Below are 25,556 nucleotides of genomic sequence, written 5' to 3' on the forward strand. Positions count from 1 at the left end.
CCCCCCGCAAAAATACTGCACTTCAGTACAAGTGTACCATCCAAATCGCTTCTGATGACCTGTGTGAAAACACATATAAAACAGCCTTTATTGCCCCCGCAGATACCTGTGACCCCAGACGGGAGAAAACAAATCTGCGAATAACGAGGAACACTTCTGCCACACTGAAGCAGACAGTTTAGTTTTTATTAGAAATAAGTGTACATCTCCCTCACGGCTCCAATGGCTTACTAACTTTGAATTCTGGCAAGTTAAAATTATCATTGCTTAAAGGATGCTTGAACTTTTCATTAAGACACAGTGTGCAGAGAAACTAAAAAAGCTAACATAAACGAGGGCAGGGTGGTGCACAATAGTTAGTTTTTCTTAATTATTCGATGGTAGTGTCCTAGCGATAGGAGCCCTGGTGATGTAGTAGTTAAGGGTTGGGTTGAGAGGCACACAGTTGGCAGTCTGATACCACTGGCTACTCCCAGGGAGAAAGACTGAGTTTTCTACTCCCGTAGACAGTTACAGTCTCAGAAACTCACAGGGGGTCACGACGAACCAGCACCGGGGCCAATGGCAGTGTGCTGTGTGTGTGTCCTAGCGAACACGTCTGCTTCTTCACCCTTGTGTACCTGTATTATCCAGGAGGATGATCATGTTGTTCCAAGCCAGGCTGTGCTCTGGTTTCAGCACGGTGGCATTTCTCCAGGCATTCAAGGCGTCCATATGACGGTTCAGATCTGCATACTGGAGACACATGCACATAAGCCAGCAGCCCACTGATTCCATGGCTCTTTTCCCTCGCTAAGACATCATGACCACACACACACACACACACACACACACACACACCATGGAAGACAAATCCTTGTGTTCACTGAGCTAATTTCTTAAAAAACAAAACACGTTTTACTGTAGTAATATATGAGGAAGGCTTCAAAGAATTTGTGGAAAAATAGGATGAAAAGCTAATGGCTTTCCCCACAATTTTTGATGCCTCCTTATCTATGTGTGTATGTGGAGAATCACTAGTGACATAGTTTTCTTTTCTTATGCAAATAGCATGCCAAAGTCACCAGCTAAACTCCAGCAGGACATTCTTTCTGGCAGACCCAGCAAAGTCACGGCAACTGATTTTGCACAAATTATTTCACGAGTCAGTGTCTTCATGCTTCCATCTTTACCAGAAAGCAAGGGCCGACTCGGGTACCATTCGTCACGGACCATTCCACGACAGACACTGAGTGCCTGCATCATGTTCTTCAACCATCACCACGCTCCCTTTCCAAAGGATTCCATGGTCATTAACAGCAGCTCAGTGCCCCCTTCCTTCCGGCCTCTGGTAGCCACTAATAAACTTTAGCCTCTACATATTTGGGGGCTATAGTCAGGTGCCATTGAGATGGCTTGGCCCATAGAGATCCGATGCACCACAGAAGGAAACACGCCAGCCTCACACCTGTTCTTATGCTTGAGTCTTTTGTTGAAGTCACGTGTCAACCCGTCATTGAGGATCTTCCTCTTTTTCCGCTGCCCCTCTACTTTGCCAAACATGGTGTCCTTCCCTAGGGACCAGTATCTCCTGTCAACATGGCCAAAGTACATGAGATGAAGTCTTGGCATCATTGCCTCTAAGGAGCACGCTGACCTTACTTCTTCGAAGATAGATCGGGGTGTTCTTTTAGCAGTCCACGGTACTTTCAATGTCCTTCTCTAGCACCACATATTTGCCGAACAAGTTTATAACAGTATTTGTTCCTTTGTAACTGGCTCGTCTCACTCAGCATGATGTTTTCAAGGTGATTCCATGTGGTTGTGGCATGTATTTGGACTTTGTTTATGGTTGAGAAATACTACATTGGATGTTTGCATCACATTTGGGCTGTCAATCCATCTGTTGATGGGCATTGAGGTTGCTCCATACGTTTAATGTGTTTTATATTTAGTCATCCAGACAACAAACCTACTGACATAGATACATATTATTGCTGTTGTTGTCAGGGGTCATGGAATTGGTTCTGACTCATAGCAACCTTCTGTATAACAGAATATAATACAGCACTGCCTGGTCCTGGGCCTCCGCAGCTCTGTCTGAGCCCATTGTTGCAGTCACTGTATCAATCCATCTTTTGAGGGTCTTTTTCTTTTCCACTGACCCTCTACTTTATCAATTCTCATGGAAGCAGCAGTCAAGAGATCAAACCACTGACTGCATTGGGTAAATCTGCTGCACCAGACCTCTTTGAGGTGATACAAAGCAAGGATGGTTCCTTGAGGACGGAGGTGACTCTCACCCAAGCCATGGCATTCTCAATCGCCTCCTCACCTGCCTGTGGAAGTTGACACGGAACCAGGAAGACTGAAGAAGTGATGCATTCGAATTGTGCTGCTGCGAAGGGCACAGGAGGTATCCTGGGCACCGCCCAAAGAACTAACCCGTCTGTCTTGGAAGAGGCACAGCCAGCCGGCTCTTTCGAGGAAAGGATTGTGAGACCTGGTCAGGAGACACCAGTCCCTGGAGAAGGACATCATGCTTGCTGAAGTAGAGGGACAGGACAAAAGTAGGAGGCCCTTGACAAGATAGACTGACCCAGTGGCTGGAACTATGGGCACAGGCACAAGAGCATGGTGAGGATGGGGCAGGACCAGCGTCACTATGAGACAGAACCCGCTCGACAGCACCTAGCTTGTTTCCCCGAAAGCAAGACATCCCTGAAAATAAGACCTACCGGAAAATAAGCCCCCCCCCCCACAAGCTACCATAACTCTGGACTCTGGACCATAGCGGTGGGCGCGGCCACGCAGCTCACTGTTGGCTGCAGCGCAGCTGGAGCAGACAGGAAGTGCGAGGTCTCTTTTAATGAAACAATAAACAATAAATGTGTACCATATTCTTCTTCATGGAAAAGTAAGATATCCACTGAAAATAAGACCTAGCGCATCTTTGGGAGCAAAAATTAATATAAGACACTGTCTTATTTTCGGGGAAACAGGGCAACAACAACTATTACTACTACTTTATCAAAGCGCTGGATCTTTTACACAGACTCTGGAGATCACATACAAAGTATGTGAGGCAAAGCCTTACTTCCCTTGTGTCTAAGGAACATTCTGGCGGTACTACTGCCAAGACAGTTTGGTTTTCTTTGTCCTGGAGATCCATAGTACTGTCAATAATTTTCGCCTGGACTGTAATTTAAATGCATCGGTTCTTCTTCACTTTTCCATATTTGATGTCCGACTGCCATATGCACAAGAGCTGGCTGAAAATACCAGGGCTTGGATCAGGGACCTTCGTTCTCAAAGTGACTCCCTCCATCTCCAACACTGTAAAGAGGTCCCAACAGCAGATTCCCCAATACCAGCCATTGTTTGTTGGTTTTGACTGAGTGTGAATCCAAGGACAATGAAAGCCTTGCCAACTTTGACAGTTTCTGTTTATCGTGATGTTATCTATTGGTCCAGCTGTGAGGATATTTAGTTTTGTTTTTGTTTCCAAACGGACCAAGTTACTCATAGGCTAACTCATTCGCTCAGTTACACATTTAGAAATGGTAGAGCAGGGAATGGACCCGAAGTCGTTTACCTAGCGTTTACTATCACTTATGACTTTATAGTGCCAAACCCTATTTTCAGACTCTGGCAGAGAGATAAGAAAAAAACTGAATCCCACACCAGCCTGTGTGATCACAAGTTGTTGAAGGGATCAGGTATCAAAAAAGCAAATCATCAGGAATGAGGGGGAGTGTGGAGTGGGGACCCAAAGCCCATCTGTAGGCAACTGGACATCCCCTTACAGAAGGGTTGCGAGGAGATGAGCCAGTCAGGGTGCAGTGTAGCAACGATGAAACACACTTTCCTTTAGTTCCTAAATGCTCCCTCCCTGCCCCCCCTATCATGATCCCAATTCTACCTTACAAATCCAGCTAGACCAGAGGATGAACACTGGTACTGATAGGAACTGGAAACACAGGGAATCCAAGGAAGATGATCCCTTCAGGACCAGTGGTGAGAGTGGTGATACCGGGAGGGTGGAGGGAAGGTGGGGTAGAAAGGGGGAACCGATTACAAGAACCTACATATAGCCTCGTCCCTGGGGGATGGGCAACAGAAAAGTGGGTGAAGGGAGACGTCGGACAGTGTAAGATATGACAAAATAATAACAATTTATAAATAATAAGGGTTCGTGAGGGAGTGGGGAGCAGAGAGGGAGGGGGGAAATGAGGAGCTGATACCAAGGGCTCAAGTAGAAAACAAATGTTTTGAGAATGATGATGGCAACAAATTTGCAAATGTGCTTGACACAGTGGATGTATGTATGGATTGTGACAAGAGTTGTATGAGCCCCCAATAAAATGATTAAATTAAAAAAACATGGTAAAGATATTAAAAAAAAGTGAAAAAAAAGAAAAAAAACCCAGAATCTTTAGATTCCCCCCCCCCGAAAGATTTCATAATCTTGATAAAGTATTCATGAGAACAATAAACAAATTATTTTATGTGGTTAAAAGTTATGTCAAATTAAACATATAAAGAATGGTCTTGTAGACTCTTTCTGCCTATACCTAGGCTTAATGTAAAAAAAAAATGAGTATATTGTATGAGAAGCAGTTGGTCAATTCCTGGGAGTCTTATGGGGTAAGGTGAAACTTCCTGATCAATAGACTGTTTATCCGTGACGAGGAGAGGCTATCTGCTGTCTCCTCTGAGATGGCACTTATTCTACAGCAGTAACAGTGCACGTGGCGGGCTCCGGATTTGAATGGCTAATAACCAAGTACATGGAAAGAGAAGATAGACTTTTTTTTTTAGCTGGTGACCCTCCTGCCTTATTCAACTCAGTTTAAACATACATTCATCTAAATGTACTTACTGGGTTAACCTAACTCTCGAAAATCTACCAGTGATAATAATTTATCAGCGCTTAAGCCTATTTCACTATTTACTGTCAAGGCTGGCTTTTTATTAGACAACAGAAACATTTTGACTTGCCCCTATGACCCACAGAGCAAATAGGTGGCCTATTGTGCAAGAAAAAAAAGAAAGGCTTCATGAATTATGGAAACATTTATAAATATCCATTTAATAAAGATGCTGTCAGAAGTTCCCACGAGACTCAGAAACTTAAGCTGCAATATTTTATCCCTTAAATAAAGACATGAGGCAAAAGTTCAAAACATTCAAATAATTTGGGATGCTTAATGATATCAGCATTTCATTGTCTTTGTGTGTGTGTACTCCATTGATTTCCTAGTCAATTGTCTCCAGCACAAGGCACCTAGGAGCCATGAGTCTGAATCCATAATGACATTCTTTCTAACACACCAGCAAAACCAAGGTAACTGGATGCACACAACCGATTTTGCAAATCAGTGCCTTCATGTATTTTTACCACTGATTGAAGAAAAACAAAAGACAGAATTAGGAAAAACTTGGTTTCATTTAGTGTCAATTGACACCCTTTTTATAGCACCTCCACAAAGTGAGCAAACACTTTAAGGGAACCAGAAAAAAGGGTGTTTTAACTAAGAACTACGCATCGAACTCTGCCTTAGACGTACAGCCTTAGACGTATGCTCCTTAGAAGCGAGGATGGCGAGAATGCATCTCAAGTACTTCGGACAGGTTATCAGGAGAGAACAGTCCGTGAAGAAGGACATCATGCTTGGTAAAATAGAAGACTTCTGACAAGATGGATTGACACAGTGGCCGTAACAATGGGCCCAAACATAACAATTGTGAGGATCGTACAGGACCGGGCAGTATTTCATTCTGTTAAGAGTTGCTAAGAGTTGGAGCCAATGGCATCTAACAACAATAACCTGTCTAGAAAGTAGAGGGTAACATGTGTGGCATTTACCCATTGTCTCTCAGTCTCCCATCCACCATTTCCCAGATGCCTTTGCCACTTGGCTCCTTGTTAAGTTTCTGCCACTTGCAGGTGGAGATCAGATGGTGGGAAGAGAGAAGCAATATCCTTCCCCTCACTGTCAGCTCTCTCCCGCCTCCCGGCAGTGTGTCTGAAGGAGCCATGTCCTCTCTCCGCATCCCAGGATTGGAGACGGTGGTCTTTCTCCAAGATTCTACCTTTATAGAAGGCAGCCCCTCCACCAGGACCTCAGGTCTTGAGGTGGTAGTAGCTCATAACTGAATTTTCTAGCTTCAGTAATATATTCCAAATAATCCAGCTCAACTCAACTTCCTGCTCCATCAGAGACCCACAAGGCATTCCCATCTCATCTGGGTACAGACATCGAAACAAATTTCTGTCTCGAATTACGAAAGAGTGACAAAAGAGGTCTTTTTATGATTTTTTTCAAAAGCAACTTTTAAGTTATTCAGCTTCTTTTAGTCACCAACATATACACATGTTGGGCGGGCTGTTAAAAGATTAGGCTCTTAATGCTTTTAAGCTGTCAAGCTGGCAAAAGCCGGATAATTAAACAACAATGGAGAGCAAAATCCTTTAACAAGCAAGAGCAGTTGTGGGGAAGCCACGGACACGTGACTTTGCGGCAGCCCTCGGTCAACAACCTGAGCGAAGAGTCTCGGGGCCAGCATTGTACCTTCCAGTGCTGGCTTCCTAAGCTAAAGTGGCAATACATTCCAGGGTTTGGGGCACGTGATAGAACCACAGTGGTTCTCCACCTTCCTACTGGCGCAACCCTTTCATGCAGTTCCTCGTGGTGTGGTGACCCCCACCAGGAAATAGAGGTTTTCTGCTGTCTTAGGCGACCCCTGTGAAAGGGTTGTTCGGCTCCTAAAGGGATCACGACCCATAGGTTGAGAACCGCTGTTATAGAAAGTTCACTGGGTATACAGTCTCTGTTCTCCAAATCCCAAAGAATTGCAGGGACAGGAGGCTATTAGGGGAGGATCCGAGGGGAAGAGGCGGTACAAGGCTGCTAAGTCTTTGAGCTAGCAGTGTTAATTTAGGGAGTTGCAGGCACGCACAGTCACTTTATAAGCAATAGCCTAAAAGAAGTACTACCTCCAAAAGAAACTTAATAGAAAGAAAGTACAGTAAGTGACTCAGGTACTCAGTTAGGTAATTGTCACATGACCCCCAGTGGATTCACAGCAAGCCCAAGAGACAGAGTAGAACTGGCCCACAGGGTTTTCTGGGCTGTAATTTTTAATGCTAGCAGATGACCAGTTCAGTTTCCCCTGGAGCTTCTGGGTGGGTTTGAACCTGCCAACCTGATTGGTGCGAGGCTCAGCACTTACCTGCTGTGCTGCCTGGGCTCCTGTACACTGGTTGGAAGGACAAAGTGAGCCGAAACAGCAGTGCCCAGTGAGCCTCCCACTCTCCATTCATTCCCTTTCTCAAGATTGGCCCTGGATTTCAGGCGACTGATAATGTGCGTCTCTACTTCGATGCCGAGGCTGAGGTTTACTGACCTCCCATATTCCCCCTTATCACGAGAATATTTGAGCTCTCCTCACGTCCGGCTTCACAGAGATGGCTGTCCCAACACCCAAGGTTGCAAGTAGGTCACAAAGCCCAGACTTTTACAACATCAAAGGAAACAAAAATGCATGCCAGGCCAAGTGGTTCTGAGGAACGCTTCTAGGGGACCCCTGTGTATCTTGCCATCCAATCTCCCTTGTTCAAACATCTTGCTGCTCTGGGGATTGGGTCACATTGCCGCCACCCTTCTTTCTGTGGCCAGGAAGAAATAATTTGGCACTTGCACATGAGAGTCAGCATATCAAGATGGTCCCTGCCTAGGAGATAGCAGAGCCAAAGAATGCCTTGCATATTTTAAATAATAAAAACATCAAGCAACTTTACTTTACCATTTTCACACCAGCATCATCTAGCTCCTTTGAAAGTGACGTTTGCCAGTGGGAGAAGGAAACTTTTAGCAAGATTAGTCACCTGTCCTTGTCATCTTCAAGCCGCCATTAATAAAATCCTTTCTACCAGCACAGAGGTATGGCTACCCAGGTGAGCAACAAAAGACACTACAAACAGTCATCCATGTCATGGTGGCAATGGAAGCCAGGCTTTCAACCCCTAAAGCAGTCCATGCTTTCTAGGATGCTCTCCCCCTACTGTGCCCTGGGCTCTGACCCGGTCAGGCCTGTTGAGTCAATGTTCAGGCTGACCTGCCTCCCACAGGGAGAAGGGCAGGGCAGGGACTGGGAAGCACTGGGGGAGTTTGGTTTAAATAGATTCTGGATGGAGCATTTGGATTCCTGAATTTGGGATGCTTTGGAAGCATAAGCAGCTTTGGGAACCACTGGTTTTGACAATCCCAGGACCCAGGAACCCCAAGAGACTCCAGGTCTTTAAAATGCAAACAGATGGGCAGTTCGGTTGGAGAACTGCGATGCTAACAGACTCGACAAAATCTGGAAGTCTCAGCACCTAAACCCATGGCTGTCTGACATGCAGTGACCTTATCAGATAGAGCGGGACGGCCCCGTGGAATTTCCATGGCTGCAATTGTTACAGAAGCAACCCCCCATGCCTTTCTCCTTGAAGCAGCTGTCGAGTTCGAACCACTGATCTCAGGGTTTAACTACTGTGCTACTAGGCCTTCTCCTTTATATATTCCCCAAATGCCAAACCCCGAAACACCCCAAGCATACTGCTGTCGGCTGAGGCGACTCTGACTTTGCATGACTTCAAAACGTCTGTGAAATGGAATTAAAAGGTAATGGGATTTTCCCAGGAAATCTCTGCGGTCCCTCTTAGGCCAGGGTAGCTCACATGAACAAAGAGATTTCCCCTCAGTCATTCTGCCTAAGAAGCACAATATACCAGAACCATGTCTAGGGGCAAGAGTGGTTTGTTGTTGGGTGCCATGACGGTGACTGTGCACAGTAACACTATGCACAACGGAAACAACACTGCCCGGTCCTGTGCCATCCTCATGATTTTCCCCATGCTTGAAGCCCTTGTTGCAGGGACATCTCATCGAGGTCTTCCTCTCTCGCTGTCCCTCCACTAAGCATGATGTCCTTCTCTCGGACTGGTCTCTCCTGACAACAAGTCCAAAGCATGTTGCCTCTAAGGAGCACTCTGACAGTACTTCTTCCAAGACCATTTTGTTTGTCCTTTTAGCAGTGTATGGTACTTCAAAAGTTCTTCTCCAGCACCACAATGCAGAGGTGGCTTGGTGGCAGAATTCTCGCCTTCTACGAGCGAGATCTGTTGGACAATTAGCAATGGGTCCCCTTGAGAAGAACGGGGCTTCTGCAACACTTGATTGTGCTCATGCAGAACTGCACACGGCTCAAGAGGCAGTCGTGTGCACAGAACAAGGGGTTCCACATGGTTTAAAATCAGGACAGGTGTGTGCCAGGCGTGTATCCTCACCATATTTATGCAATCTGTGTGCTGAGCAAATCATCAGAGAAGCTGGCTGATGTGAAGAAGAGTGTGGCATCAGGACTGGAGGAAGGCTTATTAACAATGTGTAATATGCAGATGGCACAACTTTGCTTGCGGAAAATGAGGAGGACCTGAAGCCCTTGCTGCTGAAGACCAAGGACTGCAGCCTTCAACATGGATCACAACTTAATGTGAAGAAGACGCAAAGCCTCACAAGGGGACCAGTTGGTAACATCATGCTGAATGGAGAAAGGATTGAAGTTGTTAAGGATTTTATCTTGCGTAGATCCATAATCAATGCTCATGGAAGCAGAAATCAAGAGATCAAATGATACACTGGATCAGATAAATCTGCTGCACAAGACCTCTTTTCAGTATTGAAGAGCAAGGATGTTACTTGAGGACTAAGGTGTGCCTGACCCAAGCCATGATCTTATCGATCGCCTCATATGCATGTGACAGTTGGACACTGAATAAGGAAGACCAAAGAAGAATCAATGCGTTTGAATTGCGGTGTGCTGGCCAAGAATATTGAAAGAGTCACAGATTGGCAAACGAACAAATCGATATGTCCTGGAAGAAATACAGCCGAGTGCTCCTTAGGGGCAAGCGTAGCAAGACTTGGTCTCACCTCCACTGTACGTGCTGTCAAGAGACAGCAGTTCCTGCAGAAGGACATGGTGCTTGATAAAGTAGAGGGGCCGCGACACAGAGGAAGGCCTTTGACAAGACAGGTGACACAGTGGCTGCAACAATGGGCTCCAACACAGGAACAAGGGGAGGATGGCCCAGTCTGGGCATTATTTCGTTTTGTTGTCCATGGGGTCTCTGTGAGTCAGAACCAACTCGATGGCACCTAACACCACCAACTCAGGAGACCCGAGTTCGATCCCTCACAGCTGCACCTCAGACACAGCCGCCATCCGTCTGTCAATTAAGGTGTGCGTGCTGCTACGGTGCTGAGCACGTTTCAGCAGAGCCTTCCCACCGCGATGGACTAGGAAGAAGTGCCTGGTGATCTACTCCCAGAAATCAATGAACGAAAGCAGCAGGGATTACACCGGTCACATCCACAGAGGCCGCATATCACTTAGTTCTACACGGCCAGATGAGTCAGGGGCCGACCGGCTGATGGCAGCCAGCAGCAGCAGCAGCAGCAACATATGCGTGTGGTTTCTTGAGACCACACGACAGGGTTGGTAGATGGGTGGGGGTCAGCAGTCTTGAAAGCAGTCTTATCCCATTCTCGTTGTCAAGAAAATCAAAGGCGCAGACCCCTTGACGAAGGAGAATAAGAGAAGTGCAGAAACCACACCCAGGATGTGTTTCCTTTATCTTGGCTTTGATCCAGTCCCTGCTTTAAAAACAGAAAAACCGACGTTTATCACGAAGTTACCCCTTGGGTCTTGTACGGCAGGCTTAGGAGACTTAAATTTTTCTTTAATTTATTCCTTAGTTTAACCTATTGCTTTTGTTACCTTGTAAATATTACTAACTAGAGTGAGACTGTTCTCTCATTAGAGCGTAACACATGTATTTACATATATTATATTATACAGTGATAACCTCATTTGGAACTCAATTTGTTCCAAATTCATGTTTGAACATTGAGCAATTTGAGAACGGAACATATTTTTCCCATAGGAAAAATGGAAAACCAAATAATTGGTTCTGAGGGCCCCAAACTACATTTATAAATTAATTTTTCCTGGATTTTAAATCACTATGGAGGCTTTTAGCCTTCTCACATCACTGTTTCAGATATGCTATCTCCTGCAAGTTGTTTCTGACTTATCCAAATTAACAGTAACTTTTCAACCTCTTCGACGGTCTGGGCTCTTTGACTCCTGGTTAAGGATTTCACTCCTTTCAGTCCATGAGCGGTTTTGCTTCCCCCACCACGTTATCATGTCGATTTATCCAGGCTGTATTCAGCCACCAAATCACACAAGTGGCACCCGATTCAACTTTCACAATGCTTTCTTTCCTTAACTCTATCGTGGCTCACTCAGTTTTCCCCTTAGCTTTAGTTAAAGTGGCTGATATCACCAACTTTCTCTGGAGCCATGGTTACGATATTTTATGCAAATAAAGTACAAAAAAACGCAACCCAGAGACGAATGTTTTAATCCACTAACACAAGCACTATATGTTTTCTGTGCAAGAACTGCACTTAGACGGAAGCGTCACCTCTCTGTCTTCGAGGCACGACACAACTTGGGACTCACTCTCGGTGAGGACAGGTTTTTGTAAGTTGGATTTTTGGTTCGACGTTATGAACACGGAGCAGATATTTTTGAGCGTGGCTGTTTGGGTAGTGGAAAGTTCCAGCTCTGGGCTGCTTGACAACCGAGGTATCACTGTGGATTTTATGATCATTCATCCATTCCCTGCCATCGAGTCTATCCTAACTCATAGCATTCCCAGAGGGCAGGGTGGAATTGCCCCTTCGAGTTTCCAAGACTGTCACTCTTTATGGGAGTAGAAAGTCTGTCCCTTGGAGCTGCTGGTGGTTTTGAACTGCCAACTGTGCGGATCACAGCCCAATGCATAACCACTACATCCCCAGGGCTCCATAGAGTAACTTACAAAGTGAGATAAACACATGTAAAAGTAATGTGGACTATGTAGAGTGCTAGATGTGTTCTGACTGCCATTTTCAGTCTGAAAGAGAGAAAGAACACCTTTTCACCCACAGCAGCCAGAGCATCCTGCGCTTACCAACCGCCCCAGGTTGTAGTAACAATCGGGGTATTTTCGGCGGTGTCTGATGGCTGTCCGATAACTGTGTTCGGCTGCTTCGAACCGCTTCAGGCTGTTCTGCACGATCCCCAAGTTCATCCACGCAGCAGCGAAGTCTGGCCTGGGGAAACATGATGAAAAGATAAACGTGGGGAAAGAAAAGAACAAAAAAAGCCAGACTCGGGTCAGGGGGTGCAGGACCTTGTTTGTTTGTTTCTAGCACAGTCCCACAGACAACGCTTACTGTATCTGCACAGCCAAAGACAGCAGCTCCTCCGCTTCCTGCAGCTCGTTCCTTTCCTTCAAGATGTTTCCAAGGTTATTCATGGCATGAACATACTTGGGATTTAACCTGGAAGTGGAGAGCGAACACAAGGCAGCTGTGAGGGCCTGGTCGTTTTCACCAAATGCTCAGGGACTGGCAGAGAGATCTTAAAGGTGGGGCCTTAAAGGAAACAGGTTTTAATTCCGAGAAGTTAAAACAGAATAAGGATATGAGGGTCGGTCAGGAAGTACGGCCACTGGGGTTTCAGGGGATCCCTGCACAGATCGATTCCCAACAAAACATGTTTGCACATGTTTCTGTGATGAGACAAGTTCTTTCAGAGTTACACTTGTCTTACTCTTCCTGAGCTGCCTTCAAAAACAACCAGGCCAATCAACACCGCGGCCACTGTGGGGGTCTGTGGGGCCAGGGAGACTGAGGCAGGAGAGCAGCTCAGAAGGTTCTGGTGACTGTTTTGGGGGGAATCCCTAAAGGGAAATCTTGACAGGTTTTCTCGGCACAACACAATCCGAGGGGCTTTGTAAGGATGAGGCCTTAAGACCACTGAAAATGGCCTTGGCAGGAAAATGGCCGGGCGAGCTGCACTGAGGAATTCCATTTTCCCATCACGACAAGGCGCCTGCTCCTACTTTGAGGCTAGCCAGGGCTGTCCTATGAGAATTTCAATGGGAATCCTAACTCCCTTCACCCTACAGCCTTGACTTTGCTCCTTCAGCCTTCTCTTTGTTCACAGATCTCAGAGAACATTGACAAAGACCAGGCTTTGAGTCCCATGAGGATGCCATCTCTGCACGGTGCAATTCCAGAAGCAGGGGGAGGGGTCGAGAGATGGGCGCGGGACCTTCAGCAGGGTCTGACCCGGATGTCAAGGAAAATCTAGCTTCACGTTTTGCTATCTTTGTTTAATAAGGGGTTCTGTGATCCTGTAGCCATATTTTGGACTTGCCCTTGTGGCCATGACCTTTCCCCGTGGAGACAGGTTGCGTGCAGTACCTTACAGCTTCTCTGTAATAGCGGATGGCAGCTGTTTGGTTGCCATTGTCAGCCAGGTTTTTGCCAACATTGTAGTGAACCTGAAAGTGCAGATAACAAGGTGGCCATCAGTAAGCGAGTTTCTTTGTTCCGAATTCTAGGCACATAGCAATCCGTTCAAGGAAAACAAAAGATAAAGACACAACCACAACGATAGATCACACCCCCCCAACCCCCCGAGACTCAGCTAAAGTCCGACAGGTGACAGGCTGCTATCACGATGAAAGTATATCGAGGAGAAAGTGGCTAAAGAACGTATCAGAGAACGCTGGAGAATTCAGAAATGGGATTGTTATTACTACAGCTGCCATGTGCGACGGACTAACTCTAATGGACAGCAATCTCTGTCCTAGAGGACAGAGGAGAGGGACCCAGGGGACAGAGTAAATGACCCCAGGGGACAGAGTAGAGGGACCCAGGGGGCAGAGTAAATGACCCCAGGGGACAGAGTGGAAGGAGTCAGCGGAAAGAATAGAAGAACCCCAGGGGAGAGAGTAGAAGGAGCCAGGGGAGAGAGTAGAGGGACCCAGGGAACAGAGCAGGAGCTGATCTCCAGGTTGGGTTCAAACCACCAACCCTTCCGTTTGCATCCAGGCCTGTAGTCATCACGCTCCCAGGGCTCCTTCTTGCCATGCTAACACCCTCACGTTTCCCTCAGAGACACACTGAAAATCCCTCAAACTACCGTAAGTCTGATCCCATTAGTCTGCTCACACATTTTAAAAAAATACAGCCCTTTCTGTGTGAAACCTTTCTCATGTTGTGCCCTAAGCATTGTCCTTTATAACGAGTAACATATACCTGCCTGCCTGGCTTCACTCCTTTAGGAAATGACCCAATGCCCACTGGACTCTTCCCAGGCATTGTGCTGGCCATCAGTCTGGTTGACAATCTAGCAAGACCCCGCACGGAGGGTGGTCTGGATCTGAAGTTATTCTACACCGGGGCACCAGGGCTCTCAAGGAAGGCGACCCAGGGGGGCTGGTCCTGAGGAAGGAGTCTGGGGTTGAGAGCTGTCGGGGGAGGTGCCGGGGGCTGTAGGGGTAGTGAGAGTATCCCAGGCAGAGGAGGCAACAGGTGCGGGGGGTGCTGGGCTGGGAGGAAGCCTGCTGGACTCAAGGTGTTAGGAAGCCAGGCAAAGGAGCGGGCAAAGGAGAGGAGGGCTGGAGGGCTCAGGTGGGCCAGGCTGCCTAGGGCATCTTGAGTGGGTTTTGCTTAGGTCCTGTGTGTGAAAGAAGCCCCATGCAGGGTTTGCAAGGCAGGAGTCGGAGGCGGGCAGAATCAGCAGATTTACGTTCATTTAAACTGCAGCATCCTGGCTGCCCGGAGCAAGAGATAGGAGCAGGGGGAGCAGGAGACAGCAGGGGTCCAGCGAGGGGCGAGGCTGGAAGATCAAGGCTGGAAGATCGGCAGGCGGGTGATGCTGGTGGTCTGTAGAGAAGTGGAAGCGGGTGAGGAAGGACGACAGGAAGCAGTGGCGTGGTGGATAGGAGTGGAGGGTGCATCCATCTTCAGACCTCCCCGTCTGTCAGTCCAGCGTGCTGTGCTGGCCTGTCTGGTGCTGGGATGCTGGACGCTAGGCCACCAGGATTTCAAACAGCCACAGGATCACCCATGGAAGGCAGGTTTCAGTGGTGCTTCTAGACGGCGACAGACTAGCAAGCGTGCCGCGGGACGTAAGGCTGACAATGGCTAATGAAAAGCCTATGGCTCCCAGCGGTGCCCTGTGCGGCACAGTACAGGAAGATGAGTTTCCAGGAAGGGCAGTGAGCGCAGTAGTGGATGCGAGCGTGCAGTGATCTCGAAGATTGAAGGTGGGTAACACAGTATTCTGTTGAACATGGGGTCACTCTGGGTCAGTATCCATTCAACAGCAGATAGCTGTTTATTTCCCAACTGTTTTAGAACCAAGCGGGCAGCAGTGACTTTGGCTAAGCACTGGGCTGCTCACAGCAAGGTCAGCAGTTTGAAATACTGGTAGGAAGATGAGGCTTTCTTACACCTGTCCAGCGCCATCATCTCAGAAACCCACGGGGCTGTTCTACCTGGGCCTATAAGGTCGCTATGAGTTGGCATCGACTCACTGGCAGTGAGAACTGGCCATCAGGGAGGGAGCTAGGCATTGTGCTGATCTTGAAGTCCTTTGAGAAGTCCAGCAGAGTGACCAGGGTGGTGACCGAGCCTGGCTGGGAGCAGGTGAGGTTGTTCCCACGGCAGGCTGGGAGCCTGCCCAGAGCGTAACTCCTGTGAAACGCTACCCTCATTTTATTCTTCAGATCGAGCTAAAAGCTGAAGAAACCAACTGGGAAGATAGGGCTATAAGGAGAGGGCTTTTAATTGGCTGAAGCAAGAAGGTGATAAAGCTATGGGAAGAAGCTATGGGCACTCAGCTTCAAGCCTGCCAGAACCCTCGGGTAACCTTAGCCTGTTTGCAGCTGAGAGGCCAGACTCCACTGCAAAGCCATGGCTGGGTCCACAACTCTGAACAGGGCAGCGGGACGCCAGGGCTCCCTGGATGATCATCCAAGTGTGTGGTGAGGAACCAAACCTCCTTTGGGAGGCTGACAAAGTCAAGGCCAATCGCGATCTCCAAGGAGACGAGGGCAAGGGCACTGCCTGGCAATGGGAACAATGACAGTGGCTGGCCCGCGCTGGCGTCACCCACCTGCGGGCTCCATCTCCACCTCCACACCATCCCTTCTTCTCACAACAGCTTCCCTTCTGAGGTGACAGACTGCGGTGGCTCCTCGGGCCGACCTCAGGATGCTATGCTTCTCACTGCGTCGCACCCGTTGATTAGGGTGCTGGGTGGAGGGGCAGCGGCCACTCCCTATAGCGCCACTCATTCATACCAGCTGTGAGCCCGGAAGGGTCACATTTCTCGTACATTCAACTACCACCACCTCTGTACACTGCCTCCAGACTGCCCCATCATTCAGAGCCTATAGATCGAAACCTCCTTCCAAGCGACAGAAAGCTAGGGAGGGGATATGGACAGGTACACCTGCAATGGGAGTATTTCTGACCTGCCAGTTTTTGAAGTAGGAGGAGGCTGCAAAAAGTTCATGGGAAAATGAAATGAAGAGAGGATGACTTTTCTCTCTCTGGTAGATTGGTGTTTGTGTGCTTTTCCCTACTCTGGCAGAAGGAACCATGTGCGAGGGGAGCACAGGTGACATAAAGGTGCTGCGTGGTGCACCCCAGGGTGCAACACAGCCTTTAGGAACCAAATTAACGCCCATTACTAGGTATTATCTCATGATAGATTGGAAGCGGCTTTGTCAATGGGGTGGCCAGAGCACACATTTTTTAAAAGGGCTCAACATGGTTAGGGTGTGTGCTCCCCACTCCCGTGTGGGCGGATGACTCCTCCCCTCCCCACCTGCTCCCTGCCAGGACACGTGGAAGGCAGGGAAATGGGACCTGCCAGCAGGGCCTAGTGGCGGCAAGAATACAAACACTGGGAGACCGGGATTCCACAGGCCTCCCTCCTCTCTCACCCCAAGCCCCTGCTGCTTCCCTTTGTTAGGGGAAAAGCTGTTTTCTCATAAAGAGCTCAGACAGAGTCCAACTGCCCTCTGCAGTACAGACAGCGTGCTGGTCTGCAGCTGGCCAGCCCAGAAGACACTGAGAGAAGTGTAAACTGTGGCTGTTTAAATGGCACGGGTTAAAATCTACTGCAGCCCAAGCAGGCAAGCTTTCTGTAATTACGAACTGGTCATCAGATTTACCCAGAGGCCAGCTTTAACCTAGGGGTTATGGAGGGAATCGTTTGAATGGAAAACAGTTGTCTAGACAGCCAACCCCTGGTTCAACCAACCAACCAACCAACCAACCAACCAAAACCCTTACAATCTGTACTTAAGACGGCGGCGTTTGAAGGATGACTGATTTCCCCCCTATGGATGTAAGGAGTGAGAGAGCCTGCTTATTCTTCACCATCCCCTCTAGCTTTGTGATTCATTTGCTGAGGCAACGAACCAGCACAGAAAAGCAGGCAAGAACAACCACCACAGCTTCCCAGCGACAGGCGAGTTGCAAATGAAGCAAAAGAATCAGTAGCGAAATGCACTACTAACGCCCTTGCTTGAGCCAGCTCCTCCGTTGTAAATATCCTGCAAACATTCGATATTAACATATAAACGTTTCTGTAACTCCCTCTGCGTCCCTCCCGGTGGTATATGACCCTTTATATTGTTGAACGAATTTACACTGCATTACTAAATAAATAAACGCCCTGCCATCAAGTCGATGCTGCCTCATAGTGATCCTATAGGACAGGGTAGTACTGCCCCTGTGGGTTTCCGAGACTATGAGAGTAGAAAGCCTCATCTTTCTCCCAAGGGAGTGACCAGTGCTTTCGAACTGCTGACCTTGTGGTTCACAGCCCAATGCATATCCACAGCACCATCAGGGCTTCTTTCAGTTGTATTATAGTTAGGGTTAATTACAACCTACTTTTTTAATCCTTAAAGATGAAAATGAAGGACCATACAAATATAGTCAGCCTCTTTGTTTCAAGTATCACCGTGGGCTCAAGGGATTGAATTTCTATTTGGTGCAATCCACTAGCTAACACCGAGTGCTAACTCTGGGCTAGGCAGTGTGAGGCATTCAAATGTAGGGCAGACACAGGGCTGACTCACTGCCACTGCCACTGTGCTGATTCAGACGCATGGGACGCCAGGCCAGGGAGCACTGCCCCAGGGGTTTCTGAGACTAGCTCTGTGGGGAGGAGAGAGTCTCCTCGGTCTCCCTCAGAGCCACTGGTGGTTTAGAGCTGCGGACCTCGCAGTTGACGGCCCCCCCATCCCCCACTCTGCCTCCTGGGCTCCCTCCAGACTGCACAGCTATTGTCATCTGCTGAAGAAGGCGGGGCCTCATTTACAGATAGTTGCCAAATAGCCACTTAATATGGAAGGGATATCAACTGAAGATACGTTTGAAAAACGTTTCCCCTGCAATGAGGTTGAACAAAATGGTATTTATCTAAATGTGATCTCTTCCCTGAACTCAATCTAGTTTCCTTCCTTAAAAATTAAATTAAAAACGGATAATAAAGAAAATCATGTGATATTTTCATTTGAAGTAGAAAGTAAAACACACACACACACACACACACAAATATATCTATCTTTTCTATACTGATTTAGCAACAGGACTCCTGGTGGTGTAGTGCGTTGTGTGTTAGGCTGTTAACTGCAAGGTCGCAGTGCAAAACCACTCTGCTCTATGGGAGAAAGGAGGCTCTCTACTCCTGCAAAGATTTACACTGTCAGAAACACACAGGGGCAGTTCAACTCTGTCCTATCGGATCACTGTGAGTCGGAATTTACTCAGTAGCAGTGAGTTTGGCTTTAGAGGTTTTTGCAATGAAGAGCATCACTGTACACAAATAGTTCTTGGAGAGGACCATCAGCATTGGGCCCATTTCCACAGCGAGTTCTTGCATGTAGGTCTTAAATATACAATGAGAAAATCAATACACACACAGACAACGTAAGTATGTGCATGCAGCAAGAGCACACACCCTGTGTTTTCTAGCCCTTTTAATATTTAAAATTATTCTGGAGGCTGAGACAGCACACAAGTCCCTGCAGCTCCTCCTTGACTGGAGTCGCCTGGGCACACACGTACCACACCAGTGTAGTGTAGCCACCTACATTACTAGCCTACATGAGGCTAGGTCAATCTTTTTATGCCTCAGTTTCTCCCATCTGGAAACGTAAAGAAAATAATACCGCTCGAGAAAGGTCTCAGAGAGAAGATAAAAGAGATAATTATAGAGCCTCGACAAATCTGAATTCTTTATGGAGAAGAACTATATAAATAGAAGGGGTAATTACTGCTATTCAAACACAAAAGTCAAAATAAGGCAAATCTATTAACATTTATGAAATAAAATCCCAGGCAGTTTATTTTTCGTGGCATAAGATACATTGATAGGTCAGCAAATCAAATTCAAAACAATATTGGAAGTAAGGTGCTCTTTTATCTAGGTGCCTAATCTTACTATAAAACAGAAACAAGGTTCTTAAAGAAACATACAAATGGGGAGCTAGTCTTTTTTATACTACTTTTTACTTCAGGGTCACAGTGAGACCTCAACTATTCATTAGACTAACTTAATTTTGCCTGGACTGACTGATGTTCTTTATATGTGGAATGTGAACATGAGATGGAACGCATTATGGGTTAAATATGTTCCCCCCAAATATGCAGTGCAAATCCTAACTTCTAACTGCAGGGTCCAAACCTACCAGCTGCCCTGGGGGAGGAGGCAGCTACCTGCTCCCATAGAGATCGACCCTGTATTAACTGGCTATGACTAAGAATCAATCCAGCGGCAGGGCTTTGTTTTTTGAGTGTGTGTGTGGGGTCCATGTCTGTGGTTCTAATCCTACTTGATGGTTTGTCTGTGTTTAGTTAATGAGGAAAATTCAGGGTAGAATGTGTTTTGAGTAGACTTCTTTTGAGTTACAGAGGAGATTAAACAGAAGAGATGAGTGAAGGTGGGTGCCAACCACAGGAGATCTCCAAGGAGCCAGAGAGCAGGGGCAGAAGAGACAAGGCCCTTATCCGGCAGCCCACCCAGAGAGGAAGCCTCCCCAAAGACCAATGCTCTGAATTCAGTCTAGTCCCCTCATCTATTGAGAAAGTTAATTTCTGTCTGGGAAAGCCCCCGCTTGGGATTTTTGGTTATAGCACCACTAGACAAGTAAGACAGAACCCAGAGGGGAATTTTAAAATATTTCTCCTGAAGATCACAGGGCACCATCGTCCTAGGAGACTTCTTACATATTTTAAACATGTTGTCAGAACAAGGAGACGCATCCTTGGAGAAAGACATCATGCTTGGTAAAGCAGAGGGACTGACCCCGTAGCTGTAACATTGGGCTCCAGCATAGGAACTATTGTGAGGATGACCTAGGACCGGGCAGTGTTTCGTTCTGTTGTGCATAAGGTCACTATGGGTCAGAACTGAATTGATAGCACCTAACAACAACAACAACAACAACAACAACAACAACAACAACAACAACAACAGCAATGACAGGCAGCTCCAGTTCTTATACTCCAAGAGAGAATGTATTATTACTTGATACAAGCACACATTTTTTTTCTAAACTAACCTTTCTCTACAATGACCCTGTAGGACAGACTAGAACTTCTCCTGTGGGTTTCTGAGACTGTAATTCTTTATGGCACTAGAAAACCTCATCTTTCTCTGAAGGAGTGGATGGTGGTTTTGAACCGCTGACCTTGCAGTTAGCAGCCTTGCACTTAGCGTAACCCAGTATACCACCATGGCTCCAACAAATATTTATAGTTCCACACAGTTTATAGACCTATGTAAGGTCACTATCCGTTGGAATGCATTATTTGGCCTTGAGTTTGGCTTTTGGTATTTACTCCTTCTTTCCCCTTTAACAGCATTCCTTTCTGATCATCTGCCACCATGACCAAGACAGCGGCCTCGGCAAAGAAAGCCGTGTTCAATAGAGAAAGCCACCATGACTCCACGCAGGCGCAGTGGCAACTAACAATAACCTGCCACTTAACGAGATAACCAGAGCTAAAAGGAGCCTAAGAAGGCTAGGTTTCTTGAGCACCCACTATGGGTTAAAACACCATGCTTGAGTATGTTAGATGGAATATTTCATTACGTTCTCCCAACCAGGGTTTAGGTTTTATCTTCATTTTATAGACAAAGGCACAAAAAGTTCAAAAAGGTTAGCTTTACCCTAAGGGACAGCTGGTTAAATGAAGGATTTGGAGTCATGAAGAATGTAAGTAAGGTAAAATTTTTATCAGATTACTTCAATAAAAAACTGCGTCTGCATTTACTTCAACTAGACCAGGAATACATTGTTTTAAGAATTTCCTGTTTTGCTGATAGTGCCTGATTTAATGATTTCTTTTGAGTCCCTTTGGCAGAGTGGCACTTTAAAGGAGCCCTGCTGGGGGAGTGGTTACCAGTTGGGCCGTGACCTACGAGGTCAGCACTTTGAAACCACCAGCCTCTCCTTGGGAGAAAGATGAGGCTTTTCAGTCCCGCGTAAACAGTTTCAGTCTTGGCAACCCACAGGGGCAGTTCTACCCTGTCCTACAGGGTTGCTGTGAGTCAGCACTGACTTGATGGCAGTGAGGTTTGATTGTTTGTTTGTTTGTTTTTCCATAGCAGGGTGAACCACGAAGGGAACATAACAGATCAGCAACAGGAGCAAAGCCAAGCCACAAAGCCCCTAAAGAGCCCCCAAAATAGACTTCAGGCTAGAAGGGGCAATTTCTGGAATTCCCCCAGGACCAGTGGGGAGATAGTCATAGAGGTCAGTGGACAGACCTGGAATTATATATGCTTTTTCTCTTCAATCTTTTGTTTTACTTTTGTTTGGTCTCTGTTATTGTTGGGTTTCCTACTGATGTAAGACAGGCATAGGAAGCAAGCTGGTGGAGAAAGCAACGGGACCAATGATCTCGGAGGGACTTGCAGGGAGAAGGAGGCCGGGGAAGGGTATGGTGAGCAAACAACGCCATAGACAGGGGAACAACTAGGGAATTACAATCAATAGCAAGGAGGATGTGGAGATCCTGGGTGTATTGGAGCAACAGTAATCTAGCTGAGAGGAAGTACTAAGAGGCGGAAGTGGGGCAAGCATGATAGTGGGACAGGAGGAAGGTAACAGGAAACAGGAACGATCTAGGACGCAAAGCTACGAATAGAGGAAAAAGCATAGTTGTCTATATATATAAATACATTAATTCATAAAAATAGAGGCACTGGCCTATGTACATATATTTATACAGCAATACACTGAGGGAGTGGATGGACTTGGGGCCTCTGCTCATAGACTCCCTCAATACAATGACACCTTGTTCTAACAAACTGGCATTCTGTGATGCTCACCCTTCCAGTACAATCGCTGAAGTCAAAATGGGTGCAGAAGCAAATGTGGTGAAGAAAGCGGATGGTGCATGTCTATTAAAAGATATAGCATCTGGGGTCTTACAAGCAGTCATCTAACAGAGAAGCCACAAGCCCACATGGAAGAAGCAAACCCCCAGGGTGATCACGATGTATCGTGGGGACCAGGTAACAGGCATCAGAAGACCCACACCAAACAAACACACATTCGCTGAGAACAAGGGGGGTGGGGTGGAGCAGAGGCCCAAAGCCCGTCTGTAGACAATGGGACATCTCCCACCGAGGGGTCACAGGAAAGGGATGAATCAACCAGGGCGCAGTAAAACTCCAATGAAACATACAGTATTCCTCTGATTCCTTGAGGTTTCCTCACCCCCTACGATCATGACCCCAGTACTGCCTCTCACTTCGAACAAGTCCGGAGCATGTACACAGGCACAGAATAGAGGTAAGAGCTCACAGCACACGGAACCCAGGAACAGGAATGGGAATACTGATACCAGAAGGGTAGTGGGAAGGTGGGGGGAAGGGGAAACATCACAATGATCGACACATAACCACACCCCGCCCCTTCCAGGGGGACAAACAACAGAAACTATGGGGAAGGGAGATAGTGGTCAGTGTGAGATATGAAAGTAATAATAATTTAAAATTTATCAAGGGGTCACTAGGGTGGTGGTGGGGGGGTAGGGAGGGAAAAGAGGAGCTGATACCAAGGGCTCAACAGAAAGTAAATGTCTAGAAAAGAATGATAGCAACATATGTACAAACATACTTGATACAGTTGATGTATGGATTGTTGTAAGAGCCTAAAATATAATAATCTTTTAATAATAATAAAAAATTGGGGAAAATGAGGAGCTGATGCCAGGGGCTTAAGTTGAGAGGAAATGTTTTGAGAATGATGAGGGCAACGAATGTACAAATGTTCTTTACACAATTGATGTGTGTATGGATTGTGATAAGAGTGGTATGAACCCCCAATACAATGATTAAAATTAAAAAAAAACATTTAAAAAACCCAACTCTCAAAAGTATTTGGTAATGGTCTTGTGCTAGATTCTGTATGAAGATAGGCATTTAGACACTGGACGTAAAGTATCACCTACTAGTCATTCTAAAGAAACATGGCAATCAACATACCTTAGCATTTAGAGGACACACAGACAGGGCACTTCTGAAAAGCTGTTCTTCGCTCCGCCACTCCGCACTTCGAACCATGCATCTCAGCATGTTTAGGATTAAAATTCCCAGTATGAGAACAGCAATTAGTTTCTTAAGAAGACAGACAACATAGATATCATTAGTTAGAATCCAGCCAAGAATTTTGGTCAAAAATGGCACCTCATTATTGCCTGGAAAATCAATGCTCGTGGAAGCAGCGGTTAAGATCAATTGACACATTGCACTGTACGGGGTACTTCTGCTGCACAAGAACTCTTTAAAGTGTTGCAATGCAAGGATGCTACTTTTGCGGTCTAAGCTGCACCTGACGCAAGCCAAGGCATTCTCAATGGCCTCAGACACATGTGAAAGAGGACACTGACTAAGCAGGCGGAAGAAGATCGGGTGCGTTTGCACTGTGGTGCTGGAGGACAATACTGAAAGGACCAAGGACTGCCAAAAGGACAGACAGATTTGTCTTGGAGGAAGTAGAGCTAGATGCTCCTTAAAGGCAAGGATGGCGAGACGGCGTCTCCTGTGTTTTGGCCATGTAATCAGAAGGACATCATGCTTGGCAAAGTGGAGGGGCAGCAAAAAAGAGGGAGATCCTTAACAAGATGGACTGACCTCACTGGGGCTCACGCACAGCAACCACTGAGGATGGTGCAGGCCCGGGCAGTGTTTCCTTTTCTTGGTCATGGGGTCGATATGAGTGGGAACTCACTCAATGACATCTAACAATAACAACAACAACAACAACAACAATGGCACTAAACCAAAATTTAAATAAAACAAAACGAAACCAGTTGCTGTTGAGCTATTGAGCCCATGCTGATTCAGGGTGACCTCAAGGTGACAGAGCAGGCGAGGGACTTTTCAATGGCGAGTCTCCAGAAGTAGTTAGCCAGGGCTTTCTTTTGAGATGACTCTGGGTGGATTTGAACCTCCAACCTCCCAGTTAGTAACGGAACTCTTAACCTTAAATGGCACCTCTCTTGGGTGATTACCTTTCTCTTTGTATGCTTACTGAGCGCTCCAAACGCGAACGTCAGCAGCACGCAGTAGCCAACACTGGGGAGGTAGAGGACTCTCTCCGCAACCACGAACCCCACGCGGAAGAACAGGTTACTCGCAGGAAGAAATGGGATCACGAGGAATCCCAGGCCCAGTGTAAGGATCCTGGAAAGTGGAAAATATTTAAAAGGGTTATTCTTAGACATCTTAAGAAAGAGTCCCAGCCAACATTAAATTCATGATAAAGACCCCCCCCACCCACGCCCACCCCCTTGCCCTCAATTGAGAACAGCTACACTAGTAACACGAGTAGAAGGAGCTTAGAGCGGAGGACTGGAGAGAAAGCGTGAATGGATCACGAGGAGACCAGCCATCAAGCATGTGCGTGAAACTTGGGTGTGACGATTCAGAACAAAATAAAGTGAAAATGACTATACTGCGAGGCCTTGTAAACTCAACCCACTCCTCGCCGAGTAGCTCAATGGCTACAAGGAGTGAAATCTGGTAGTGCACACAGGAAAAAAGAAAGTGTCCTTCCCACCTCAAGTGAATAACAACAAAAGACAACACTTAACTAGTTTAAGCCTTATAACAGCTCAATAAATGAGCGTCGATTTTCCTTGTTGGACCACCACACCTCTGCATCAAGCAGGAGGGAAAGCTGAGCACTGAAATGCTGCTGGAATGAATAACCATTGATTCCCAACATCCTCGTATAATGCATCTTCGGTCATTTAGAGGCCAAGTCAAATTTGGGGGTGATTCCCTGGGGCTTGGACCCAAAGCACTGTTTTTTGTTTTCACCAAATCCTACTCCACACATACAAGTGAAGTGAACTGGCGGTTTGTTGTCATCTAGAATCATGGACCAATTTAATACTGAGGTCAACTTGGAACTTAATTTGTTTTGAGAAATGTGTTTGTTTGAGAAAACACTAATTTAATTCCTTCAACACATATGCTTAAATGAAAGCGTCTTAAGTGTTTTCTCTTTCATGAAACAAACAAACAAAAAATTTTTTTATACAAGAAAAAAGTCGTGTCTTTGGGGAAGTAACTTA

The 25,556-nt window shown here is 46.6% G+C and overlaps 1 protein-coding gene across 3 annotated transcripts in view; it reads right to left on the reverse strand.

The window, feature by feature from the left end:
• Nucleotides 1-25,556, reverse strand: part of TMTC4 (transmembrane O-mannosyltransferase targeting cadherins 4) — an 86,738-nt gene that overhangs the window by 14,500 nt on the left and 46,682 nt on the right. For all 3 annotated transcript variants that reach the window (XM_045283785.1, XM_030888439.2, XM_045283786.1), the window contains 6 exons: nt 24,489-24,660; nt 23,461-23,592; nt 13,353-13,432; nt 12,318-12,425; nt 12,053-12,194; nt 621-735 (listed from right to left, as the gene is read on the reverse strand). In XM_045283785.1, the coding sequence (XP_045139720.1) occupies nt 621-735; nt 12,053-12,194; nt 12,318-12,425; nt 13,353-13,432; nt 23,461-23,592; nt 24,489-24,660 (749 nt within the window). The remainder of the gene's footprint in view (nt 1-620; nt 736-12,052; nt 12,195-12,317; nt 12,426-13,352; nt 13,433-23,460; nt 23,593-24,488; nt 24,661-25,556) is intronic.

This window comes from Echinops telfairi, unplaced genomic scaffold (assembly GCF_000313985.2).
Source record: "Echinops telfairi isolate 266 unplaced genomic scaffold, ASM31398v2 ScPeMD7_7467;HRSCAF=8505_0, whole genome shotgun sequence".
Taxonomy (NCBI): domain Eukaryota; kingdom Metazoa; phylum Chordata; class Mammalia; order Afrosoricida; family Tenrecidae; genus Echinops; species Echinops telfairi.